Here is a 24,516-nt window from a genome sequence, read left to right on the forward strand (position 1 = left end):
TAGCTGTACTATTAGGAGTGTCTCTCTCTGACGGAGAAGTAATCAAATCTCTTAGAAATGAGGTGGTGATGAATCCAGGGACTCTCAGTAGAGGGACTCTCAGCTCTGTTCGCTGGCCTCCATGCACAAGACTGGTCCGGCCCCCATCTCTAACCCATTAAAGAGTGTGCCCTCTCTGTCCTTGAGAAAAGGGGACCCAGATAATTTTTTCTGGTAATAGTTGAAGCTGTGGTTTAAATAGGAAAATCAAGGTCTTTTGTGAAAAAGGAGAATACAGTTGTTTGTTTGGGAAGGGTATGAAGAGGTATGTGGGGAGTAGCAAGACACTCCAACCTGGTTTCTTCAAATCTTGTCTCACACCCTCATGCCATTCTTCACACTGAGGCTGGAGCAATCATTCTAAAATGCAAAGATGATCCTATCATTTCCATAGTTCTTGATGCCCTTTGTAAAAAGTGTAATTTTCTTAATCCAGTTTATAGCTAAGTGGGTGAATGGTGACACCAGATAACCACAAGAAGAATTGGTTTCGTGGGAGAATGAAGCTACTATATGTTGAGGGCCTAGCTATGATGTGCCCATCACCACCCTATAAAACATATATATTCTATACCATTTAGACCTGCCTTGCCAAAGAGATATAATTATCTCCATTGAACAAATGATGATCCTAGGATGCAGACTGTAGTGATTTGCCATGGACCTAGAACTAGTGAGACGTAGAGCTGGGATTTGAACCCAGGTGTGAGTCCAAGCCTGTGTATTCCATCTCAACACACTGTCACCAAAACCCATTTGTTCTAAAAGGAATTGGGAGTGGGAAAATGAAACAGGGGTGGTCTTTGAGCAAGATGGGTCTTCACATTTTACATTAATCTTTCTCCCCACCCAAAACCTTTTGTACCATGGTCTTGATTTGACCCCTGCATTTAAACCTCTAGATTTGGTATTCATCTTAATTCCACCCCTACAATTTTTCATCAAATTTGTGGTCATTATTTCCTCAAATACATTTTCTGTCCCAGTACCTGTCTGGGCTTCTGGTGACACTCCAATTGCACATACATTACACCACCTGGCATTCTCTCACAATCACTGAGGATCTGTTCATTCCATAAAAAGAGTTTTTCTCTATGTGCTACAGTTTGGATAATTTCTATTGACCTGTCTTCAAATTCACTGACTGAAACCCAAATTTGGCTGATAACCAGTATCTGACATTCTATCCCAGTGGTCTGTGGAGGTAAAAGAGTTAAAAGATAGATGGAAATGCTGGTTTACTTCATTAATACCTTTTAGTCTTATTTCAAGCACTGATTTCATATTCTAAATCACATTACAATGTTCCTTTGACCTGTGCTCCATTCCAAGTGTACCAGAAGTACAATCTGAAGTGCTTCTCAACTTCAACTCTCATGAAATGACCCATTTTGTATGAGATCCAATGCACACTTTCAACATGATTCTGAGTGGTTTAATTCAAACCACTCTATCTAAAAATGCAAGTAATATTGACCTGTAAGTAAAGTGATAATAATACCTAAATACTCTCTGGGGACTTGTATCTGTGTTTTGCTAGTGTCACTTTTTATAAATTTACTTTTTAATTGACAAATACAATTTTATTTATAGTGTACAACGTGATGTCTTGATATATGTACACACTGTGGAATAAGTAAATTACGCTAAGTAACATACTTATCACCTCACACACTTATTGTTTTGTGGTGAGAACATTTAAAATCTACTCTCTTAGCAATTTTCAAGTGTACAATATATTATTATTAACTATCATCACCAAGATCTCCAGAACTTATTCTTCAAGTCTAACTGAAACTTTGTACCCTTCAACCAACATCTCTCCAGCCCCTGGTAACCATCATTCTACTCTCTGCTTTGATGAGTTTGACTTCTCCAAAAATTCCACATATAGGCGAGATCGTGCACTATTTGTTTTTCTATGCCTGGCTTCATTTAGCATAATCCTCCAGGTTAATCCATATTGTTGCAAACGACAGGATTTCCCTCTTTCTTAAGACTGGTATTCCATTGTGTATATGTACTGCAGGTTTTAATCCACGCACCCACGGATAGACATTGTATCTTGGCTGCTGTGAATACTGTCTCCATGAACATGAGAGTATGAATATCTCTTTGAGACAGTGATTTCATTGCCTTTAGATATGAAGAAGTAGAATTGTTGAATGATATAACAGTCCTGTTTTACATTTTTTTACAAATCTCTATACTGTTTTCCATAATGGCTGTACCAATGTAGAATCCTACCAACAGTGAGAGTCCTCACAACACTTGTCATCTTTTGAATTTTTGATAATAGCCAAGCTAATGTGTCATTTAAAAGGGCTATTTAACTTCTTAAAACAGAGGGAAAGAAAACCTTACAAAACTATGAAAATATGGCATTTGAGAAAGGTCTACAAGGCCTAAAGCTTTATTATTCTTCTTTTTTATTAAAAGCGGTTATGTTCAAGCCAAAAGTACTGAAGTAGGAGGCAACACCTTCCTAAGTGGTATTCTTGCTGCATCTCTCACCAATCTAAACATGCCATCTTCAACAGGGCAAAGTGACTTTAAAAAAAAAAAAAAAAAAAGTCACGTCACACCTCTGCCTTAAATCCTCTAGACTTCCTATAGCATGCAAAATAAATGTTAAAGTCCCCACAATTACCCACGAATTACCCATGAATTGCCCTTCATGGTCTCCTAGTCTCTGACCTCAGCTGCTCCGCCTCCTCCCTTGCTGATCACAGGCCAGCCACACAGGCCTCAGCCAGGCCACTCCTGCCTCAGGGCCTTTGCACTTGCCTTCCTTTTGTCTGGGACACTTTTTCCATAAATCTCTGCAAGACAACCTCTCTCACCCCTCTCGGGTCTTTTTCATTCATGCCTTCCCTGACTGCATTATTTTCAATTACAATCCCTCAACGATAGCCTGTCATTTCCTATTCTCTTCCCCTGCTTTATTTTAATCAACAGCACTTATCCTAATCCGACATGCCATATGCTTTACATATTTACCTAATTTTCTGTCCCACCCTACTGGAGTATAAGCTCCTTGAGAGGAGAGAGATTTTTGTCTCCTGTTGCAATAAATAAACTATCTGATGAATATGTGAATAAATCATCTCAGTGCCAGACCATTAACTAGTTCTGCCATTAACTAGTAGCCTTACCCTGGGGAAGTCAATGTCTCTGAGCCTCAGTTTTCTCATCTCAGAGTTAAGTGTAAAGAACAAATATATATATACACACACACACATATATACACATATACATACACACACACACACACACACTTTTTTTTAATAATATGGAGCTTAATATACACATGGGAAAGCTGGATGGTGCTGGTAGAAGTGTTTAACAGCCTCTTCGTTGCGAGGTAGAGTAAACACGTCTTATATGGGAGAAAAAAGGGGACAAAAACTTCAATAGAGTTACCGAAACCTTCACGGCAATTGAAAAGCTATTTGTCGGGTGGATCACAAGGTCAGGAGATCGAGGCCATCCTGGCTAAAACGGTGAAACCCCGTCTCTACTAAAAATACAAAAAATTAGCCGGGCGCGGAGGCGGGCGCCTGTGGTCCCAGCTACTCGGGAGGCTGAGGCAGGAGAATGGCGTCGGCCCGGGAGGCGGAGCTTGCAGTGAGCCGAGATCGCGCCACTGCACTCCAGCCTGGGCGACAGATCGAGACTCCGTCTCAAAAAAAAAAAAAAAAAAAGAAAAGCTATTTGTCATTCAGTTGGTGCAGATGCCTGGTCATTTCTTATGCGTCACTGCAGACCTATGTGTTAGGATTGGCAGCAGGATGAAAGCATGCACCAGCTATTCGCTCGGGAAGGCAGCTCTCATTTTCTGCCCATGGGAAAGTAGAGCCCCACACAGACTCCATGCCAGTGGGCTTTCCCCATTATGTGGCCACCCCACTGCATATCTGTACTGAAGAGCTGTCAACGTTAGGCCTGGTCAAAGACACACCTGCCAGGCACAAGTTATTCAGCCAAGAGCAAGGAACTGGGAAATGGTTCCCGGGCTCATCTGTCCTCAGGTAGCTGTGACTTCCTGCTCCTAGTGTCAACACATTCCTGAAATTCCCCAGATGACCCTCCCCAGTCCTCCCTTAATGTCCTTGTGAGATGAATCAAAACTCTTCCATGCTTCCCAATGTGAGTGTCACTGCCACCCTGACAAAGGTCATATGCTGAGGAAACAGAATGCTAGTGGAAGAAAGGGTAATAAGAATGTCACCAAGCACTGAATCCATATGAGGGTGCTGGAAGCAAGATGGACGCAGGCTCCCACTAGAAACAGCTCCATCCTGACCTGACAAGTGGCAGAATTATGGAAATCAGGAAACTGGAAAAGGGTCATCACATTAAAAGATGGTTGAGATTCAAAGGACTGTATAGGGGTTTTTAGGAGAGAACAGACATATGGCCAAAAAAATAAGATTTCTTTTCCTACAAAAACACAGCGCTGATTCACCCTGAGTAGGCTTGGTTCTTGAAGGCCACATCTGAGGATGTGTTCACTCAGCTTATGCTAAGCATATTTTTGAAAGATCGTTTTGAGTTTGTTCATGGTAATGTCTACCATGCCGTATCACTGATTATTTCCATATTATCATGAATGTTGGAATCTCAGCTGAAATCTGGAAGTATATAGGGTGGGACCTACATCAGAAGGACATCCATCTGCAGGCACCACTGTTGCTCCCAAGGTCAGTGCGCTCAGCAAGGAAATTTGGTCTTGGTCAACTATCATTCTTTGTCTAAGTCTGGAACACTGATGACCCAGGATGATGAAAAGTGTTTCTCCTAATAACACCTAGTGGTTATGAACACATAATAATACAATTATCATGGGCTTTTAAGACTCTGTACGTAAGAATTTAGGGAAAGTTCACAGGTTCTTGCATCATTGTTCACACTATTTGGGCCTAAGGTATGCCAAGCTAAATGTCTATTTCTCCATATGGTTCAACCATGTTGCTTTAACCGAATCCCACTTCCTAGGCTTTCAGTGGTAACATTCCCAGTTATTCCTGGAAAAATAGAACTGGCACTGTTTGATTTTGATTGCCTACCAGGAAAAAAAAAAAAAATGTGTACATTGTACTGGACCTAACAAATTTCATTCATGGGAATTGTTTTATTTTTATTTACCTTATTCATACACATTGTTCCAAAAAAGAATTTGAGAACACTTACAAAAATATATACATGAGATATGTATAAGATTAAAAAAGGAGTGGGTCAGTAAATATCTCCCCTTCTTGAATCCCCAAACATTTGGCAGTGATAACCACGGACAGTTTTACCTACACCTTCTGTGAGAACTGGAAGTATGGAAAATCTACTCTGGAGAGTGTCTTCTGCTACCCTCAAACTCATTCACAATTATTAAGCAGAGGCGTGAAAAAGCGCTCCAGGTGCAATGGCCCAGCTGTTAATCTTCGCTGCGGGCAGCATCCCTGAGTGGGCTTTGTACTTTCTTGACTGCTTCTCCATTTCTATCATTTCAACATTTTGAAGGCATTCCACATCTAGAAGCAAGACCTCCTCCAACCCTCAGGCCCTCTCTGTAGTTGCTTTTCTAAACCTGAGCTACTGAGGATCAGGACTCAAACCTGCACTGCAGCATGTCCCCTGGTCACAAGATCTGGGGAGAGGACGACAGAGAAGATCGCTGCTCCGTGGAGAGAGCTTTGCCTGAGAACCTGCCTTCTGCCACCTGACAGTGTGCCTGCTTCTTGCTTTACTCAAATCTGTTGCAGCTATCTGTGTACTGTGGCTCTGTTTTCAAGTATTCACCCAACTGGTTACAAATTTCAATAATCTGGTTAAATGCCCAAGTGAAAATGGTCATTCCGTCAAATTAAGGAGGTTTTTATCCCTTGTTAAATGGCTTTTGACTTAAACCACTATCCACACATATGCTTTGACTGGGGAATATACACTTAAAGCCATGCTCAGATACACGGAGCAAAACAGTAGGTACGGAGAATCACCGCTTATCCTGCTTTCTTCAGCAAACTGGACCTCACAGCAACCAAAGAGTGGATAAAGAGAAGTCTCTATTTATAGAAATATTTCAGCTCACAAATTTAAAAAATGCTAGAATTAGAATATTTGCAGTTTCCAAGCAAATAATGGATTGAGACAATGATCAGTAAGGGGTTGCTAACTTCACCAAAAGAAAAGGAACCAGGGCCGGGCACAGTAGCTCACACCTGTAATCCCAGCACTTTGGGAGGCCAAGATGGTGGATCACCTGAGGTCAGGAGTTAGACACCAGCCTGGCCAACATGGTGAAACCCCATCTCTACTAAAAAACAAAAACTGGCTGGGTGTGGTGGTGGACGCCTATAATCCCAGCTACTCAGGAGGCTGAGGAGAAGAATTGCTTGAACCTGGGAGGCAGAGGTTGCAGTGAGCTGCTGCGCCACTACACTCCAGCCTGGGCAACAGAGTGAGATTCTGTCTCTGAATGAAAGAAAAGAAAAGAAAACAAGACAAGACAAGAGAGAGGAGAGAGGAGAGAAGAGGAGAAGAAAAGAAAAGGAAAGGAACCAGGTATTAAATGCCTCCTGAATGAAACACACCACCACTTACAGATGCTGATCAGGCCTCTAACTCTCGGTTTGTAGAAAATACAAGAGGACAAATGAACATGATCATTTGGTCAAGACTGAAGGAAATAGGACAGGCTGAATTATTTAATTTCTTAAACAAATAAATAGCAAGGGAAAGAGAGAGAGAGAGAAAGAGGAGTGAACTTACAGATGAAAAGAAACTATATCAACCAATTGCAATGTATAGGCTATCTGGCTCATGATTCAGAGAAACAGTTTTAAAAAACATTTATGAGACAACAGGGGAAATGGACTCACTGGAGATCTGATGATATTTAAAAAGTATATTTTAGGTATTAAAAATCCATCTTATCTTTTAGAGATATATACCAAAATATTCATGGATGAGTTGATAGGGTAGCTGAGATCTGCTTTAAATATGCTAGGATAGAGGAGGGGGAGGGAGTGGGGATGTAGACAAGGCATATTTAGCCATAACTGAGACCTGTGGAAGCTGAGCGAGCAAGGCTTCATTATACTAAGCTATTTTTGTTTGAAATCTTTCACAATTGCAAAGTAAAAAACAAATATCTTTTAAAACTCAACTGAGAGAAATGATACTGACAGAAAATCTCCTAAAAGATAGCTGGTCCATTGCTTGTTTTAGATGTAATACAACTAACTTCTGGGTTAAACCAGAGCCACCAGACAAACATGCTAGCAACTGCAGGGAGGCAAGGGTCAAATTGTCCCTTGTTGGGAGAGGGTCACAAAGGGAAGAGCAGTGTGACAAATAGCCATGAGACTCACGCACTGCTCACTCCAAGGGCGCCATCAGCAGTGCTGCTGAATGCCTTGCAGTACAGTGTCCTCCTAAATGCCTTGCAGTACAGTGTCCTCCTAAGTACTCTTGAAAGAAATTTCTTTCTGGTTCCAGAATCCAAAATATGTGTGATTCCCCCAAGCATGTACATTTTTAGAATCAGTAAGTAAAACTGAAATCCATCACTGTTTCACACCCATTAGGATGGCTATAATTTTTAAAAATAAATAAATAACAAGGGTTGGCAAGGATGCAGAGAAATTGGAACCCTTGTGGTTCGCTGGTGGCAATGTAAAAGTATAGCCGTTGTGGAAAATGATATGGCAGCTCCTCAAAAAATTAAACATGGAATTACCATATGCTCCAGCAATTCCATCTCTGGGTATACACCCAAAATAATGGAAAGCAGGGACTTGAAGAGAGATTTGTACACTCAGGTTCATCGCAGCCTTATCCACAACAGCCAAAAGGTGGAAGCAACTCAAGTACTGATTGACAGGTGAATGGATAAACCAAATGTGGTCTATAGATACAATGGGATAAGAAGGAAATTTTCATACACAGTGAAACATGGATGAACTTTGAAGACATTATACTAAGTAGAATAAGCCATTCATAAAAGGGTAATTACTATATGATTCTATCTATAGGAGGTCCCTAGAGTAGTCAAATTTAGAGAGACAGGAAGCAGAATAGGGGTTACCAGGGGCTGGGGGAAGGAGGACTAGACAGAGCTTAGTGGCTATGGAGTTTCCCTTTGGGAAGATAAAATAATTCTGGAGCTAGATGGTGGTGATGGCTATACAACAATGTGAAGGTACTTAACACCACTGAACCATATGCTTAAAAAATGGTTACAATGATAAATTTTATATTATGTATATGTTACCACAATTTTTTAAAAATGAAGTCCATCATGCAACCAACTGATTTTTCTTCATGTTGTTGCTAGGAAACATAGAGCCAAATTTATGATCAAGTTTTATAAATTATGTAAGATTACGACATGCATTCTTTGCGTAATTCATTTTACTTACTTTTCCTTTGGCCTAATATTTACCTAATTCTAATGCATGTGAGCTGGCTCTGTCTTGCATATATTTTAATTTTCCTTTAATCCATTTTATAACAAGGCCCAAGATAAATGGCTGGGGAGAGTGAGAACAAGAAAAAGAATATTATGTTTTATATTATCTGCATTTGATCCTTGATTGCTCTGTATTTTTCTTAAAAATGCTAGTTGGGTTAAACTGAATAATGAGTAACTTTTTTAGTTTTAGTTGTTCTCTATACCTATGTTTCTCTTCTTAAAAAATTTAATTAACAGAGAAGCAATAGAAAATATTTGTTTCTCCTGCACATCCTGTTGAATGTATTTTCTCTGTAGAAATTTAAGAAATGTCCACCACATTTGTAAAATAAATCTCTCTCTCGTCAAAACTTAAAGGTAAAAAGGTCAGTCAAGTGGGTGGTCGCTGTACACTACTGCAAAGAGTGAAAAAATTAGCCACATCTGATCAGCTCTACAGTTGAGGCCAAAAGAGAAATACAGTATTTTCTGAGAGCTCTGTATTGACACAGAAGCAAACAACCAGTCTCACTTGGACAAGTGGTGAGAGTGAGGCTGACAGAGAGTTTAATAATATGGGCTTCTCAGTATCCAGCCAATATTAGGTGAGTTATCAACTAATGCTGTCTGTTATCCTTCAAAATCCCCGAGTTACGGGACTCATTTGGTGTTATGAAGGAGAGGTGATGGATCCCACAGAGCCTAGTGATGTTGGCGTCACTCTCCCAGGGACTTGATCACAGCTTATCCAGAGTGAGGAGAGCAGGTGGTCCGCCAGGGAGCACCTGTCCGTCTGGTCTGTCATCCCTATGCCAAGGGCTTGATGCATCATTTCCTGACACTCTGACAACAGTCCTAGGAGGCAAACAGCTTTCTCGTCATGTTACAGATGAGAGATGGGGCTTAAGAAGGTGGGAAAAACTTATCTAGAGTCAACAGGATTATAGGACTCCAGTGACCTCTGGGAATTCTGAATTCTTTACAGACTCCTCCATAACCTTTTTGTGGGAGGACGGCTTCACTTTCTGGTTCTTACTTACAACCCAAATGGGTGAAGTTGATGGATAAGTGATCTCTATACCAGTGAAGTGTTATTATATGAAACATTATCTAATCTACTCCCCTCTACAATGAATTGTGCGCCATCCTCCAACCTATAGTGCACATTCCACACTCTAAACATCCAAACCCACCCTCCTCTGTGATTCCGTAACTTGTTCTTTTCTGGACCAGCCCAGGTCAACGTGGCTGCACCATAACAGCCCATGCTTTCCAAACCAAAAGAGATTTTCGACACAGGTTTTCAAAGGTCTCTTTCTCCTTCTCTATATTATCTGACTTCTCTACACTCAAGAAGAAAATAAAAGTTGAAATCATGCACAGGATATATAAAATAAAATGCATCTTAAACCATGTCTCCAATGACCATTGCCCCCTCAAGGTGCTTGAAATTACCCAGGGAGGAAGGCCTACTTTTATCTCCCCAAGTGCTCTACCATTTAAGAACTTTGCATCAGCTAGCAGCCTGCAGTTCTGACCATCTTGTGAATTTAGATTGTTTGGCTAATTATAAACACATTACAATGTCATTCGTTCTGGCCTTTTTCCTGGAATGAGTGGTTGCCCCTCCAGAGCTCACAGAATGGGCTTCAGTAGTTTTCAGTCAAGATTCAGGGAGAAATACACCACACCGGGACTCGGTTATTTACCAACATCATGCTGGATATGTGCCAGTGAGACACCAAGACACTTCCCTTTGAAGTCTGACATATTGCCGGCTGCTTCCAATGATGTTTTCTTGGCTGGCAGACAAATAACCAGGGCTGATTCAAAACTCACCTCCCACTCACGCCAGGGGGGAAACAATTTCTTGTGATTGGCTCATCTTACATGGATCTCACTCTCCTTGGAGGGGCCGAAGGTGAGTACCCCAGAGAGGTGCACGTCTCTGGGCTGCTGTCAGCCGCGGGCCCCTGCTCTGGGACCAGTCCATCCACACAGCTGTTCAAGAAAAGGTCCCGTGAGCACTCGGCACCTTAGGCTGTCAACAGAGATGTGCCATGTGACAAACAGCACATTTTCCTAAGGCCTCGGCTTGGCTTTTGCTCCCCCCACTTGTTTGAAAAATCTTCAGAGAATCTGACCCAAAAAACATGTTTTCAGTGGTTTGTGGTCAGAGAGACATTGCCATCAGGTTACTGGGAGCCTAAAAATTCATGACAATCCAAAGAATTTGCAGAGGTACTTCTGCTGTTGCTGCTTGGTATCAATTTCTGAACATTAAGGTTTCTCACTGCAGAATTTTACCTTTCACCAAATAGCCTGGACACGAGTTCCTAAATGGTACAGGTTCATACCTTCAGATCCAGCAATCCCACTGCTGGGTATGTACCCAAAAGAGAGGAAATCAGTGTATCGAAGATACCTCTCCACTCCCAGGTTTGCTGCAGCAGTTGTTCACAATAGCCAAGATTTGGAAGCAACCTAAGTGTCTATCAACAGAAGAATGGTAAAGAAAATGTGGTACCTGGGGAGGCTGATGCAGGTGGATCATGAGGTCACGAGATCAAGACCATCCTGGCTAACATGGTGAAACCCCGTCTCTACTAAAAAGACAAAAAAATTAGCCAGGCGTGGTGGCGCGCGCCTGTCATCCCAGTTACTTGGGAGGCTGAGGCAGGAGAATCGTTTGAACTCGGGAGGCAGAGGTTGCAGTGAGCCGAGATCACACCACTGCACTCCGGCCTGGGTGAGAGCAAGACTCCGTCTCAAAAACAAAAAAAAAGAAAGAAAATGTGGTACACAATGGAGTACTCCTCAGCCATAAAACAGAATGAGATCCTATCACCTGCAACAACATTGTTAAGTGAAATAAGCCCAGCACAAAAAGACAAACATCATGTGTTCTCACTTATTTGTGGGATCTAAAAATCAAAACAATTAAACTCATGGAGATGAGAGTAGAATGATGGCTACCAAAGGCTGGGAAGGGTAGGTAGTAGGGGTACGTGAGAAGATGGGGATGGTTAATGGATGCAAAACATAATAGTGAGAAAGAATGAATGAGACCTAGCATTTGATAGTACAACAGGGTAACTATAGTAAGAACTGTATATTTAAAAATAACTAAAAGAGTATAATTGGATTGTCTAACACAAAGGATAAATGCTTGAGGGGATGGACACCCCATTTCCATGATGTGATTACTACACATTTCATGCCTGTCTCAAAACATCTCACATGCCCCGTAAATATATACACCTACTGTGCACCCACAAACATTTTAAATTAAAAAAAAATAAATAATGATGAGTTCAAAGAATTTTGAGTTAGCAGAATTTTTTTTTTAATGTTTCAATGTTCCAAAACAAAGTCAATTCTCAGTAATTGAGAAGAAAGGGTCTTAAAGGCTACATAGCCACTTCCGAACTGGTTAAGGATGACCACTCTAGCATCTGAATATCTCAAGTAATGAAGAAATAATTACCCTACATCCCTGGAAAGTATTAGTACAATATTAAAACTGCAACTGTAAAATCAGATCCACTCCCTTACCCTTATTGAATTATCATAAACTAGGTTTTATGAATATGAACTTTCAAACTGAAATTATTCAGAAAGAATACAACAATATTTATTGAATATAATCTCCAAAGTTAGCATAACTACTAGTGTGGATGTGACATTATATACAATCCAATCTACGTCATTGAAATTTTTTCATTTGTTCACTTTATTTTGTCTATCCAAGTTCATTATTTTTCCATTTCTACTTAACTCGGTGTGTATTTACTATTCTTGGTTCAATATTTTATAATATACGACCTCATAACAGGGACACATTATATCCTAGCTACCTAATATCCTCCAGGTTTATCCCTCATTATTTCAATATAATTGTTCATAGCACCGTTTTCACTCTCAAATGTATCCTAGTTTGGATGACAAATTTATGTTCAAAGATAGTAAAGTTTACTTTTTTTTTCCAGACAGACCCTCGCTCTGTTACCCAGGCTGGAGTGCAGTGGCACGATCTCGGCTCACTGCAACCTCCGCCTCCTGGGTTCAAGTAATTCTCCTGCCTCAGCCTCCCAAGTAGCTATGATTAGAGGTGCATGCCACCACGCCCAGCTAATTTTTTGTATGAGGTATTTTTTAATTGTACCAAAAATCTTCACAAATTAAGCTTGGAATCCCCCGCCCTGCATTTTCCAGTCTTTTCAATTAGTAAGCTTTGATTTTCTTGTGAAATTACATCTTCTTGACTGTGGAGTATTTTTAAGGCAATGAGTAGCTGGTCTGTGCTGAGAACAAACACCTCCACAGAGGCTGGAACCAGGCCCTCCACGTGGACAGAGTGGCCGGTGGTCAACGGACTGTCATTTTCATTAACATATTGACAGCCAGAGAAAACCTTTCTAAGACAGGCCCAGCAGGGTGGCAAAAGATATTCTCATATCTGAGGAAGCCTCTGCCATGTTTCTTTAATCTGAGTGCCTCAGTTTATCTGCCTATAAAGGAGCACAATGATGCCCACTACACAGGGCGGGCGCTCTAAACATCAAAGGGGTGAGAGCCAAAGGGCACTCACAGCCACCAGGAACAAAGACAGGAAGTAATTGCAAAATGTGTGGCTCCACTTCCAGCTTGCAAGCAGAGGGCTCCCACTGACTTGAAAGAGAGCATCACACACAGGCAGGAGAAGCCCCCAGGAGGACCAAGCCTATTACCTTTGTTCTCATTGTCTGAAAGGGCAGAGGAGAGGGAGAGCCACAGAGGAAGCTAAGAATGGTGGGGGCAGAAAAACAAGACCAGAAGAAAAACTAACTGTTGGGCTACAAAAGAAAATCTGTGAAGACTGTAGGCCAGGGACAGTTTCTAAGGAATCATCTATCTATTCTCTGATCCCTTGATATGACCCATTCATGCATTTCTCACATTGGAATGCCTTTATCCCACACTCTATCTGTCCTTCCTGACATTTCACATTCTAATCTAAAAGCTTCATGGCAGTTCAATAGTCATTTGTAGAGCGGATTAAATTTCAAAGTTCTTATGTTGGTAGCATTCTAAAGGTAAGGTATATTCAAATGATTAACCAATAGATAATGACGTTGTGGCCAGGTGCAATGGCTCATGCCTGTAATCCCAGCACTTTGGGAGGCTGAAGCGGGAGGATCTCTTGAGGTCAGGAGTTCAAGACCAGCCTGGCCAACATGTAAAAAACCCCATCTCTACTAAAAATACAAAAAAAAAAAAAAAATAGGTGGGTGTCGTGATGCATGCCTGTAATCCCAGCTACTTGGGAGGCTGAGGCCGGAGAATCACTTGAACTCAGAAAGTGGAGGCTGCAGTGAGCTGAGATTGTGCCAGTGCACTCCAGCCTGGGCAACAGAGTGAGACACATCTCAAAAAAAAAAAAATGATATTGTAATTGATGATACTATTTTATCACAAAATATGAAGACCTCCAAGGCTGAAGAATGGGTTTGAACAAGTACAAGTGCCATCACTGTTTTGGCGAACTCACAGTCAAGGGAATGTAAGACATCCTCTTGTGCATGAATACATGCTACTACAGTCAAATGGAAAAGCATGATAGTAGTAGTAGATGTTGCTCCAACCAGTATTCTCCCAGCAAAGGCTACTTCTCAAGACTCCTTCAGGGCACTCTGAGAAGGCATGCAAGTATACAAATTGATGTGCTAAATGGGCTTGGCTGCAAATCATGCTTTTGTGCATGGATCCAGCTGAAAGTTGTCTCTGAATCTATCAGGCCTTCTCAGGGTTCCTTGAACCAGTGCAGAGAGAGTCAGGGAACATCATGACAAGAACATGGATTCAGGGTCAATTAGACTTGGGCTCAAACTCTAGTTCCAACAACCACCTCCGTGGCCAAGTGGCTCTGGATAAGTCACATGGCCTCGCTAGGAAGAGGAGTATGAGTCCATCAGCTTTGCAAGGGGCTGGCAGGATGAAATGTCCAATGTATTCCCAAGAGTCAAGCATTGTGCTGAGCTGACCTTTCCATTGCAGTGATAAACCACTCAAATCCTCTACTCCACCCTAGGCCGGGGAACAAGCAATAGAAAGTGAGAATCATTCTGAAGACATTAATATGAAATGCTTGCATATACTTAACCAAAATAGGGCCTTAATTTAAGCATCTGGAAGAGCTAAACTGCACTTCTAAAGTAAGAATTCTTAGATGTCAAACGTATTCTATTTTATGATGTGTATAATTCTGCCTCTTCTATGTTGTTAACTTGTAGAAACTGTGCACATGATTCATCTCTTCTAAAACCACACATGCTGGCCATGCACAGTGGGCCTCCCAGGGGCTGCCTCCTGCTCCAAGAGCCTTCAGTCCTGAATACATAAGAGGTAAAGGCCAAGGGCTTAGAGTTGCAGAGGCCTTAGAGCTCACCCGTCAGCCTCCTCACCGAAAATGGAGGCTTAGAGAGGGGAAGTTGCTTGCTGAAAGTCAAACAATGAAGGCCTTAGGTAAGAATGTTGAGTAAGCTGCTATAAACCAAACCTGTCCACCCCAAACCCCTGCTGCAAACAAACAAACAAACAAACAAACAAACAAACAAACAAAGGCTTGCCACAGAACCTTATTCCCTGTATTTCCAATTCTGTAGTCAAACAATGTCATCAGCCCATCTGGTACTGAGTCTGCCCTTCAAGAAAGAAGTTTTACTTCAATATCACAACAGAGGGAAACCCACTAATAATGGGTTAGTGTCATTTACTATTTCCCAATATGACATAAGACCTAGTTTCTCATATACCTGGGGTTGGCAAATCTGAGAGACTGGAAAATAAATAAATAAATCATCAAAAGAACCCTCTGAACATTGATACATGTGACATTTGCTGTCCCATGATTACAGACACCATGCTGGGACAGGAAAGTTAGCAAATCAAACATTTTAGCACATGTTTTAGAGAGTCCACTAGGCCTTCTACAAAATCAACTTCTCCATTTAAATTTCTGAGCACAATGATCTCTAATCATATTTTAAAAGGTGATAACCTACACAGAGCATGATTTACCAACACTGAGGTGGAACTGTGTCCCTGTTTATAACTCTCCAGCTGCTAATCCTCACTGATGCCTAATTCTGGTTCCATCTCTGGGAATAAGGGAACAATCTATTTTGAATGTGCTCATTTACAGACCAGGTTGTACTGAGGCTAATTTTCAGTTCAAACGCACTTCAGGGCTTCAAAGCGGTTTTGTACCCTCAAAGGAGACTACCATCAAGACCAGAGTAGGACAGAAGCCTACAAGAGGCGTGAAATCAGGGGACCTCACGTTTTTAGGATGACAGACATCACAGAACCTGTCTAAAGGTAGAGGGGAAGGAACCAGGGGAGGCAGCTGAATGTCCAGTTGAAATTCCAGAGGACAGAGGTTGTCATTTTCAGTGGGTAACACAGGGATGAACCCCAGAGCATTGCTAGAGAGAAGGGGAGGGGAGGTGGGAGGGGGGCCCAAAGGAAGGAGAGGTAAGGAAGGAAAGGAACGGAGAAAAGAAGGCAGGCAAAGAAAGGGCCATGTGCAGAGATATTCTGAAGGAAGTTTAGATGACATGAGGCATGGAGGGAAGGAAACGCGGATTAAAAAGGACCTCTTCACCAAACAGTTTGGAATTTTAACAGAGAAGTTCCGCTCAAACACATAATTATACATTGTAAGTATACCACTCAGTGATTGGACTTTGCTGAAAACATTTTTAATTAATGTTTTCTCTTAAGGAGCGTGCTTAATTCATGATGGAGAAGAAAGAGATCATTCCATTAGACTGATTTTTGTGGAATAACAAGTCAAAACTACTTAAATCCCAGTCTTTAACAAAGTGAGAGATATTCATGTGGGAAAAAAAAAAATCCCTGCTAGCAAAGAAAAACTCAAACCCTAAATTAGCAGGTTAATTCACAGTGTGGACATAAGAAATAGCATACTCAGTTTGATATTTGGTTGTCAACGTGAGAAAATAAAGCACACTAAATTCTATAGAATAAGCTTTTCCAACCCCAGAAATTACTAGGAACTCAATAGTTTTCTTGGCTGTAACAACTTGTAAATATCTAGAAGAGCCCAGATTTTGAAGCCCTGAGGACACTTGCTAAAACTAAGAAATTTGGCACTAGTCTTTGCACACAATTTGGGTTTTCTTTCAGAGTTGATATCTTACCAAATACAGCCATCTGTGTTCCCTCTGGGAAAGGTTCGACTGTTCTGTTGCCATTGACATGATGTTTGGCTAGAAAAAAAAAAAAAAGAAAGAAAGAAATGCAAGTTTAAGTGTAAAGTTCTAACACATACTAACACATGTCATTAAATGTGTCAATGAGCCTATTTCTCCTTTGAGTTAAAAATGCACCCCAGCTTACCCTCTGAAGAGAGCTTCAATCGTTTTGTTTTTAATCTCTGTTGCAGAAGGGCCTAGAGATCATCTAGTTCAGGTATGTCATTTTATAAACGAGCAGGCTGAGGTCTGAGCTTGTGCAGAGCTGGACAATGGGTGGCTACAGACCCAGCCCAGCCTGAAGGCTCCTGATATCCGGCCAGAGTCCCTCTTGTGCCAGGCCATTTCTAGAAAACTAGGAAAGCTCCAACTTCCAGGCTGAACTGGGGGTGGGTCCCCCTGAAGACTCCTAACAATCAGAACACTGATGCACTCGGTATTTAAAGTGAGAAGTAAAAAGGGCAAGGTACCATTGGAACCAATTTTTCGAGAAACACAATAGCAGAACATGTCATTTCACTATAACACAAGCACTGTTCACCCAGGCCAAAGATACAAGCCTTCTTAAGGGCCAGAGAGATATTCCAGTGCCTCCAACTGCTCCTTATCCCCCCAGGTCCTTCTAACCAGTCACCCTTCCCACCCTAGTAGACATCAAGGACTCAGAAGTAATAAGTGACCAGGTTATTGTTTTCCAACATTAACTTGATCTTACAATCCCCCAAACTGTGATCAATAGAGAATATGAGTATTCCCCATCTATGAGCATTTTTTTAATAATATCCTCAGCAAGTTTTGAATATGAGCACTTATGTGGAAAACACAAAAGACAAGGATAGCTAAGACGCTTCACACTGCATCATGGGCACAGACGCTTTGATGTAATGGGTCACACTGGATTGGCTGGGCTCAGGCAAAGGGCTCAGCACTGAAGCCAGGCTTGGAGGGGTCTAGGGAAGGATGACACGGTTCCTGCCCTCAAGGAGAGTACAGTTATCTTCAAGAAATAACAATTGCAAAAACAAACATTAAAGAAGGCATATAATTATGTGCTAAGTCCTGCCATGTGGACAGAGAGTTCTGCAGGAGTGCAGGAGATTGTAGCAGGAGAGCTGCTGGGTGGGAAGTCAGACGTGCTGCCTGAAGGCACTGCCACTCCTGGAGTCCAAAGGAGAAGTCAGGTTTGCAAAGGCGAGGGTGAGGGAGCAACTTGAGTGAGGGCCAGGAGTCATCTTCCTGGGCCAGAGAATAATCTGTCTTGGTGGAGTGGAGGTGCTATTTTGAGAAGCAATGGCAAGTAAATCTCTTAGACTGAGACCAGGTCATGGAAGATCTTGAGCACCCATCCAAACCCATGGGAACCACAGGCAGCCTCTGCAGTACTGATGCACATCTTTTAGAGCCTGAGGCTTTCAGGGTTCACTAGTTCAGGTAGCCCTTAGGGATTCCATCAGTTCCCTTCTGGGGCTTCCAGTAGTTCTGAAGTTATTGTGGCATTCCTACAAGCAGAAAGCCTGGGAAAAGGTAGGAGCTAGCCCAGGGTTCTGAGGGCACGGTGGTGAGCTCAGTGGCCTGAGAGAGGTTTGTAGCCACTAACTGGCATGATTAGCAGATGTGTGATGGAAGGTCCTAGATGTGTGACAGAAGGACCTTGTCAAGCATTCACTGATCTGGTTAGAACCACTGGTTACTGAATTCAAATAAACATGCTGAGCTTCCATGTGGAGATCAAAGATCTGCCCTTTGGTTCTTGCCAGTGGTTTGGAAAACATTTGCCTTGACCCATATCACAAGTCAGAAATCTATTCAAACTCTTTAAACCCATGAATCCCACTTGTAAGAATTTATCTTAAGAAAAAAATGCAAGAGGAAAAAAGGCGATATACATAACATTTATGAAAGTATTACCTGTATTAATAAAATCTTAAAATCAACTAAATATCCAAAAGTAGAGAAATTGCTTAGAAAATTGTCATTTATGATTTATCAAATGAATGGAATATTACCCAACATATTTTAAATGCAGCCTTGAGAGAGATATAGAAATGTGGGAAAATATTTGGGATAATGGTAAGGAAACACAACCCTATTATGTCTTCTACGTAGATTATAATGACAACTAATTAAAATACGAATATTTATGGGAAACAAATGGCAGGAGAACATAAAAATGAAAATAGAAAGACTATGCAAGACATTTATTTTTATTAATTTCCTTTGTCATTGTTAGATTCTTTTCTTATTGTCTAGGGTGAAAATGTTTGAATTCAAAAAATCAAAATTATAGATTTTTCTATTTTTTCCACAGCAGTTGGTTTCCCAGGACAATCCATTGAAGTCTGTCAATGGCTCAGCTGAAACCCACATGTTCCCAATCCAAAGTGCACCCTATCTGACATCTCCTCTGAACACCGCAACACCACACAGATGTCCTCCCACCCTAAAACGGCTTCTCTGCCAGCATCCCCCACCTTTGGGAACAGGCCTGCCATGCTCCTGCTTTTTAGCTGTCCTTATCCCTTCTCTTCCCTTCACTCCCCACATCCAATCTGCCACCATAGCTAGCGACTGTCCCCTCCCAGATACCTGCAGCATCCCCCTCACTTCTTTTTTCACTACCCAAGCCTCCTTATCCCCAAGTATCATGACTCCTTTTCCTGGACTCCAACATCTGCCTTCTAACTCTTCTATATCCCATGTCCAATTCATTTTTCCCAGTGTAGCCACAATTATCTTTCCAAAGGGAAAAACATCTAATCATGTGACACAAACTCCACGACCCCTCCTCCCCTTCCAAGGCGCCCCACGACTCTGAGGCCAGAGTCAAAGCTTTTCGGCACAGCCTGAAAGCACCTGCTCAGTCAGAACACCAGCATCCCTCATCCATCCACCACAGCCACCCTGGTCTCTTGGGACCAAGGGCCTTTGCTCTGCAGCACTCACCCAAGTAGCACTCTGTGCTTATGCTATTGTTTGGACAGGGACTGCATCTATCAGTAGACTGCAAGCTCAGGGAGGGCAGCGGTCGTAGCTCTTTGACTCCCCATTTCCATAATCCTCTCTCAGTGTATGGACACAGAACAGGCATTTGATGAGTAATTTTTAAATTAGCGAATGAGGTAAATGGTACTAAAAAATCTCTTTAGCCATTATGAAAGATACTTTACTTGGTAAGTTAAAAATATAGATACACAGTTACGTCTCACTTAACAACAGGGATACAGTCAGAGAAATCTATGTGTTGTTAGGTCATTTTGTCATTGTGCAACAGAGTGCACTTACACAAACCTAGATGGTAGAGCCAACTACACACCTAGACTATGGCTATGTGGTATAGTCTACTACCCCTAGGCCATGACCTGTACAACATGTGACTATACTGAATACTGTAGTCAACTGTAATACAATGGTAAGTATTTGTGAAAAGGTACAGTAAAAACACAGTATAAAAGATTTAAAAAAAAGATACACCTGTCTAGTGTATTTATGACAAATGGAACTTGCAGGACTGGAAGCTGCTCTGGGTAAGCCAATGAATGGTGAGTGGGTGTGAAGGCCTAGGCCATTACTGAACACTACCATGGACTTTATAAATATCACGCACTTAGGCTACATTCAATTTTTTTTTAAATTTTCTTTCTTCAATACTAAATTAACCTCAGCTACTGTAACTTTTTACTTTATAAACTTTTAAGCTATTTTTTACTTTTCGACTCTTATAATAACACAGCTTAAAACACAAGCACATTGTGCAAGTATACGAAAATATTTTTATATCTTTATAAGCTCTTCCTATTTTTAAAATTTTCATATTTTACTTTTTAAAATTTTCTGTTGAAAACGAAGACACAAATGCACACACTCGCCTAAGCCTGATCAGAATCATTAATATCACTGTCTTCCACCCTCCACATCCTGTCCCACTGGAAGGTCTTCAGGGGCAATAACACACTTAGAGCTGTCATCTCCTATGGTAGCAACGTCTTCTTCTGGACACCTCCTGAAGTACCGGCCTCAGGCTATTTTACAGTTTTTTATTACTGCAGGAGCACACTCTAAAATAATGACTGAAAGTATATAGTCATCTATGATCATTATCAATTATATACTGTACATTATCAAATGTGCTGAACTTTTCTATGACTAGCAGTGCAGTAGGTTGTTTACAACAGTATCTCTTCATGCCTCTGTGTCCTCATCTGTAAGAATTTCTTCATTGTAAGTTTCCTCATTTGTACTTACCTCATGGGGTGTTTTGAGAATTAAATACAAAAAGCACTCAGAATGGTGTCCAGTACATAACAATCTCTATATAACAGTTAGGCTGGTATTATCACCTGTGTGTGAAGTTTACTTTCTAACAGGTCTGTTTCAGGAATGGCAAATACACATTAGTCACCTCCTCTCCACGACCATAATCATGGCAGACATCACTAATCAACCACCGCACACTTTCTTGATCCTTGAATGTGACCACAGAATCTTTTCTCAACACAGTACCCATACAGTCTCTTATCACTTAGAGGTGGCACATGTGATGAAATCACTTTGCCATTCAGGTTTAAATGGATAAAAAACAAAGATAGCACAGGGGAAGAAGTCATTTTCCTTCTCATTTCTACACTGTGATAAAAACCCTCTGAAAATCCCCCACACTATATATTGCTCTAGGGATAAAAGAATAAGGGGAAATCTGAGAGCTACTTTCCATTCCATAATGAGAGAATAGCAAGTTCTTTACAACCAAGAAATGACAGCTCTATTCCTAGAAACCAAGGTGGAGTTTCTAATGACATTTTCTCATTGAAACTCTGCTAAGGCACGTATTTGGGGGCCGAAGAACCAAAGATCCTTTAAACCCTTCGTATAGGTTCAGTAAGAATTGGGGGGAGGGTGGGCTAACCTGGGAACCTAACCCACCATCTACAAATTTGTTTCAAAATCAATGGCATGTTTCACCACAGAAACAAATTTATTAAACAGAAAAGTCATTCGTTGATTGAGTCCTAACTATTGATTACCAGTAGAGTGTGAAATGGAGACAGAAGAGTCTCCAACAGGGACATCTGTTGTCCAGCCATAGCACAGTGGGTGCCTCCCATCTGGTGGGTTGGGCACATGCCCCAGCCCCTTCTCTGCTCCCAGGGGCACACACCAAAGCCACATGATCTGGGAGGACAACCTCTGCTGATGGCAGTGATGTGTCCTCCGCCAAGAAGATATGAGGACAAGAAACAAATCTTGAGAGCCCAGGGCTTGCAGAGCAGCAGTTAATTAGACCAAGACTGGGTCAAAGTCAGCTTCTGGATGTTGAAGGGGATCTGCGGAACATGTTCAAAAGCTTAAGAAGATGATACTGACATTGCTTTTTATTTTGTTTTGTGAATGTCTCATGCACTTCAAATTGTTTGACTTTCTTCCTAGAAAAGGGCATAGTAAAACTGCTTGACAATGCACCCACAATAATGCAAATTCAGGCATAAACCAATCAGGGATGAGCTCCCTGTCCTGTGCTCAACCGGAGATGCCTATAATTCATATCCTCTGGGTAAGGAGGGTGCAGAAAGCAGTGGGGACTGGGTGACCAGGGGACACCACCTAACTGGAGATTCCAGGAACAGCAGCTACCATCTTGGAGGTCCTGGTTAGCCACTAGACACAAAATTATCTCAGGACTGGAAGAGTCTTGGATCAGACTAAACTCTCAGAGCTGCCAGTCAGCAAGAAGTACAAGCTAATCAGGTCATGTTATTAACCCCATGCCAACCCAACCCATACCACATGCTCCTAAGAGGTCTGGACTGACTTATCAAGTGTTTCTACTGACCAATCCAGTTGCTACTGCACCAATCAGCCAAGAGGAGGGTCACGGTGGGGCTGGAATAAAGTGCATTTATCTCAGTAATATGGTAATAAAAATTTGTCAACCCCCCAACAAAATATGATCTCACAGTCTCTCTTGTTATCTGTTTCTTTGTGGCTCCTTCTCCAGGTCACAAAGTCATGGTGGTTCAGGATACAAGTCAGATAGGAATTAAGTAAGGTCCCTATGTGACCCACAAGCCCTGGCCTCAGATCAGCCACTCCCATCTCTGCAGCAGGCCCCTCGAGGACACTGAGCATTTTGGGCCCTGATCCTGCCCAGGTCCTCTCCATAGATGCTAAGGATAAGGTGGCTGTCTCAAATCTGGGGCAGGGGCTCTGAAAGATGACAGAGTCACGCCTCTAGTCATACATGTCCAGGAGAACTGAGGTTCTGTTGTGTTTGTCCCTCCCAGCTCCTACAGTGTGCAATATGGTGTTTTATGGTGCAAGTAAACCAAGAGTGGGTTTTGTCCCCAATAGCGGCATGCTCTCTATATCAGGAGGGGCTGCATGGGGACGAACGTGGTGCTGGGCAAGTCACTGGGAGGGGCTGCTCCCCTCCCTGCCAAGCATTGCCCCCACTCATCCTGTGTCCCAGGAGGTCCCAGTGCTCCTCCCTGACCTGGAAGGCAAGCGACAACTGCCAGCTGGGACCCGTGATGAGGAGCAGCAAGGCAGGGAGTCCCCCAGGAAGGTCCCAGTGGGAATGAGGCAAATGTCCGCAGCTGCTGTGGGTACCCGGAAGGCGAGACTGACTCTCCAAGCTGGAGGAGAAGGGGAAGCTCATTGCCCTCCCCCATGGTGACCAGGGACTGTATGCAAGTGGGGGGCTGCCCCCAAAACAAAAGATATGTGATGGAAAAACAGAGGACAATTGGACAACAGTGAAAAATCGCAGCACCAAAAACAAATCATGTGTCATTCAGGATTTTAGCCTCCTGCTCTGACTGCTGGCCTCCCTACAGTCAACCCTGCCCTCCACTACCATCTCTCTGCTCCCTTTGCTCCAGATGCAACAAACCAGAGATGCACCTCCCAGCTGGTAAGGGAGTGGATGCACAGCTCAGGCAACCCCCATACCTCCCAGCTCTTCCTGCAGAAGAGCAAGTCTGAGCTTCGAGAGGTCAGAACAGGATGGGCAGAACCGGCCAGGCTGAAAGCCCAGCCTGCACAGTAACCCGTCTTGGTGAGGCATAAGCTGGTACCTAGCGTTGGGTCATTTGACTCATGTTTTCATTCACTGGCAAGGATGTTCTCTGCATTGATATGTGCCAGGAGTTATAGTGTTGTGGGGCAAAGATAAATTTCATAGACGCTACACTCAAGGACCTCCATTTCATTGACAGCTTATTAAGAAAAATCCTAAGAGAGGATTTTTAGCCCAAAGAGTGAGCAAATAAGGATGAGGATACATTTTTAAAAGAATAAAGTATTATGCAAATAGAGGGCCTTCTTCCTTCTGATGATTTGCCTGCTGCATTTCCTGAAGTCTGCTCAGTGCACAAGCCCACGAGTGTGACCACAAGCCTATGATGGCAAAGCTGAATGGAGATGTCCCAACCACAAGCCCCTTTTTATTCATTAAAAAAATTGGCGGGCAGATAGCAGAGTCAAGAGAGCGATACCATCCTGGCCAACATGGTGAAACACCATCTCTACTAAAAATACAAAAATGAGCTGGGCATGGTGGCGTAGATTTGTAGTCCCAGCTACTTGGGAGGCTGAGGCAGGAGAATCACTTGAACGCAGGAGGTGGAGGTTGCAGTGGGCCAAGATCGCGCCATTGCACTCCAGCCTGGGTGACAGAGCGAGACTACGTCTCAAAAAACAAAAAAAAAAAAACCTGGCCTAAGGTGAGCCTACCATGCCACCATTCCCTGAGGCTGCAGATTGTCAGGGGAGTGA

At 42.3% G+C, this 24,516-nt stretch overlaps 1 protein-coding gene across 15 annotated transcripts in view; it reads right to left on the minus strand.

The window, feature by feature from the left end:
* MSRA (methionine sulfoxide reductase A) overlaps window positions 1-24,516 on the minus strand; it is a 412,022-nt gene that overhangs the window by 250,452 nt on the left and 137,054 nt on the right. For 13 of the 15 annotated variants that reach the window (XR_013397061.1, XM_077943005.1, XM_077943003.1 and 10 more), the window contains one exon: window positions 16,693-16,761. The exons of the other annotated variants lie outside the window; for them this stretch is intronic. Coding sequence is in view for 12 of the 13 variants with exons in the window: in XM_077943005.1 (XP_077799131.1) it covers window positions 16,693-16,761 (69 nt within the window). In the remaining variant the exon portion in view is untranslated. The remainder of the gene's footprint in view (window positions 1-16,692; window positions 16,762-24,516) is intronic. 15 annotated transcript variants of the gene reach the window in all.

This window comes from Macaca mulatta, chromosome 8, assembly GCF_049350105.2.
Source record: "Macaca mulatta isolate MMU2019108-1 chromosome 8, T2T-MMU8v2.0, whole genome shotgun sequence".
Classification (NCBI taxonomy): Eukaryota; Metazoa; Chordata; class Mammalia; order Primates; family Cercopithecidae; genus Macaca; species Macaca mulatta.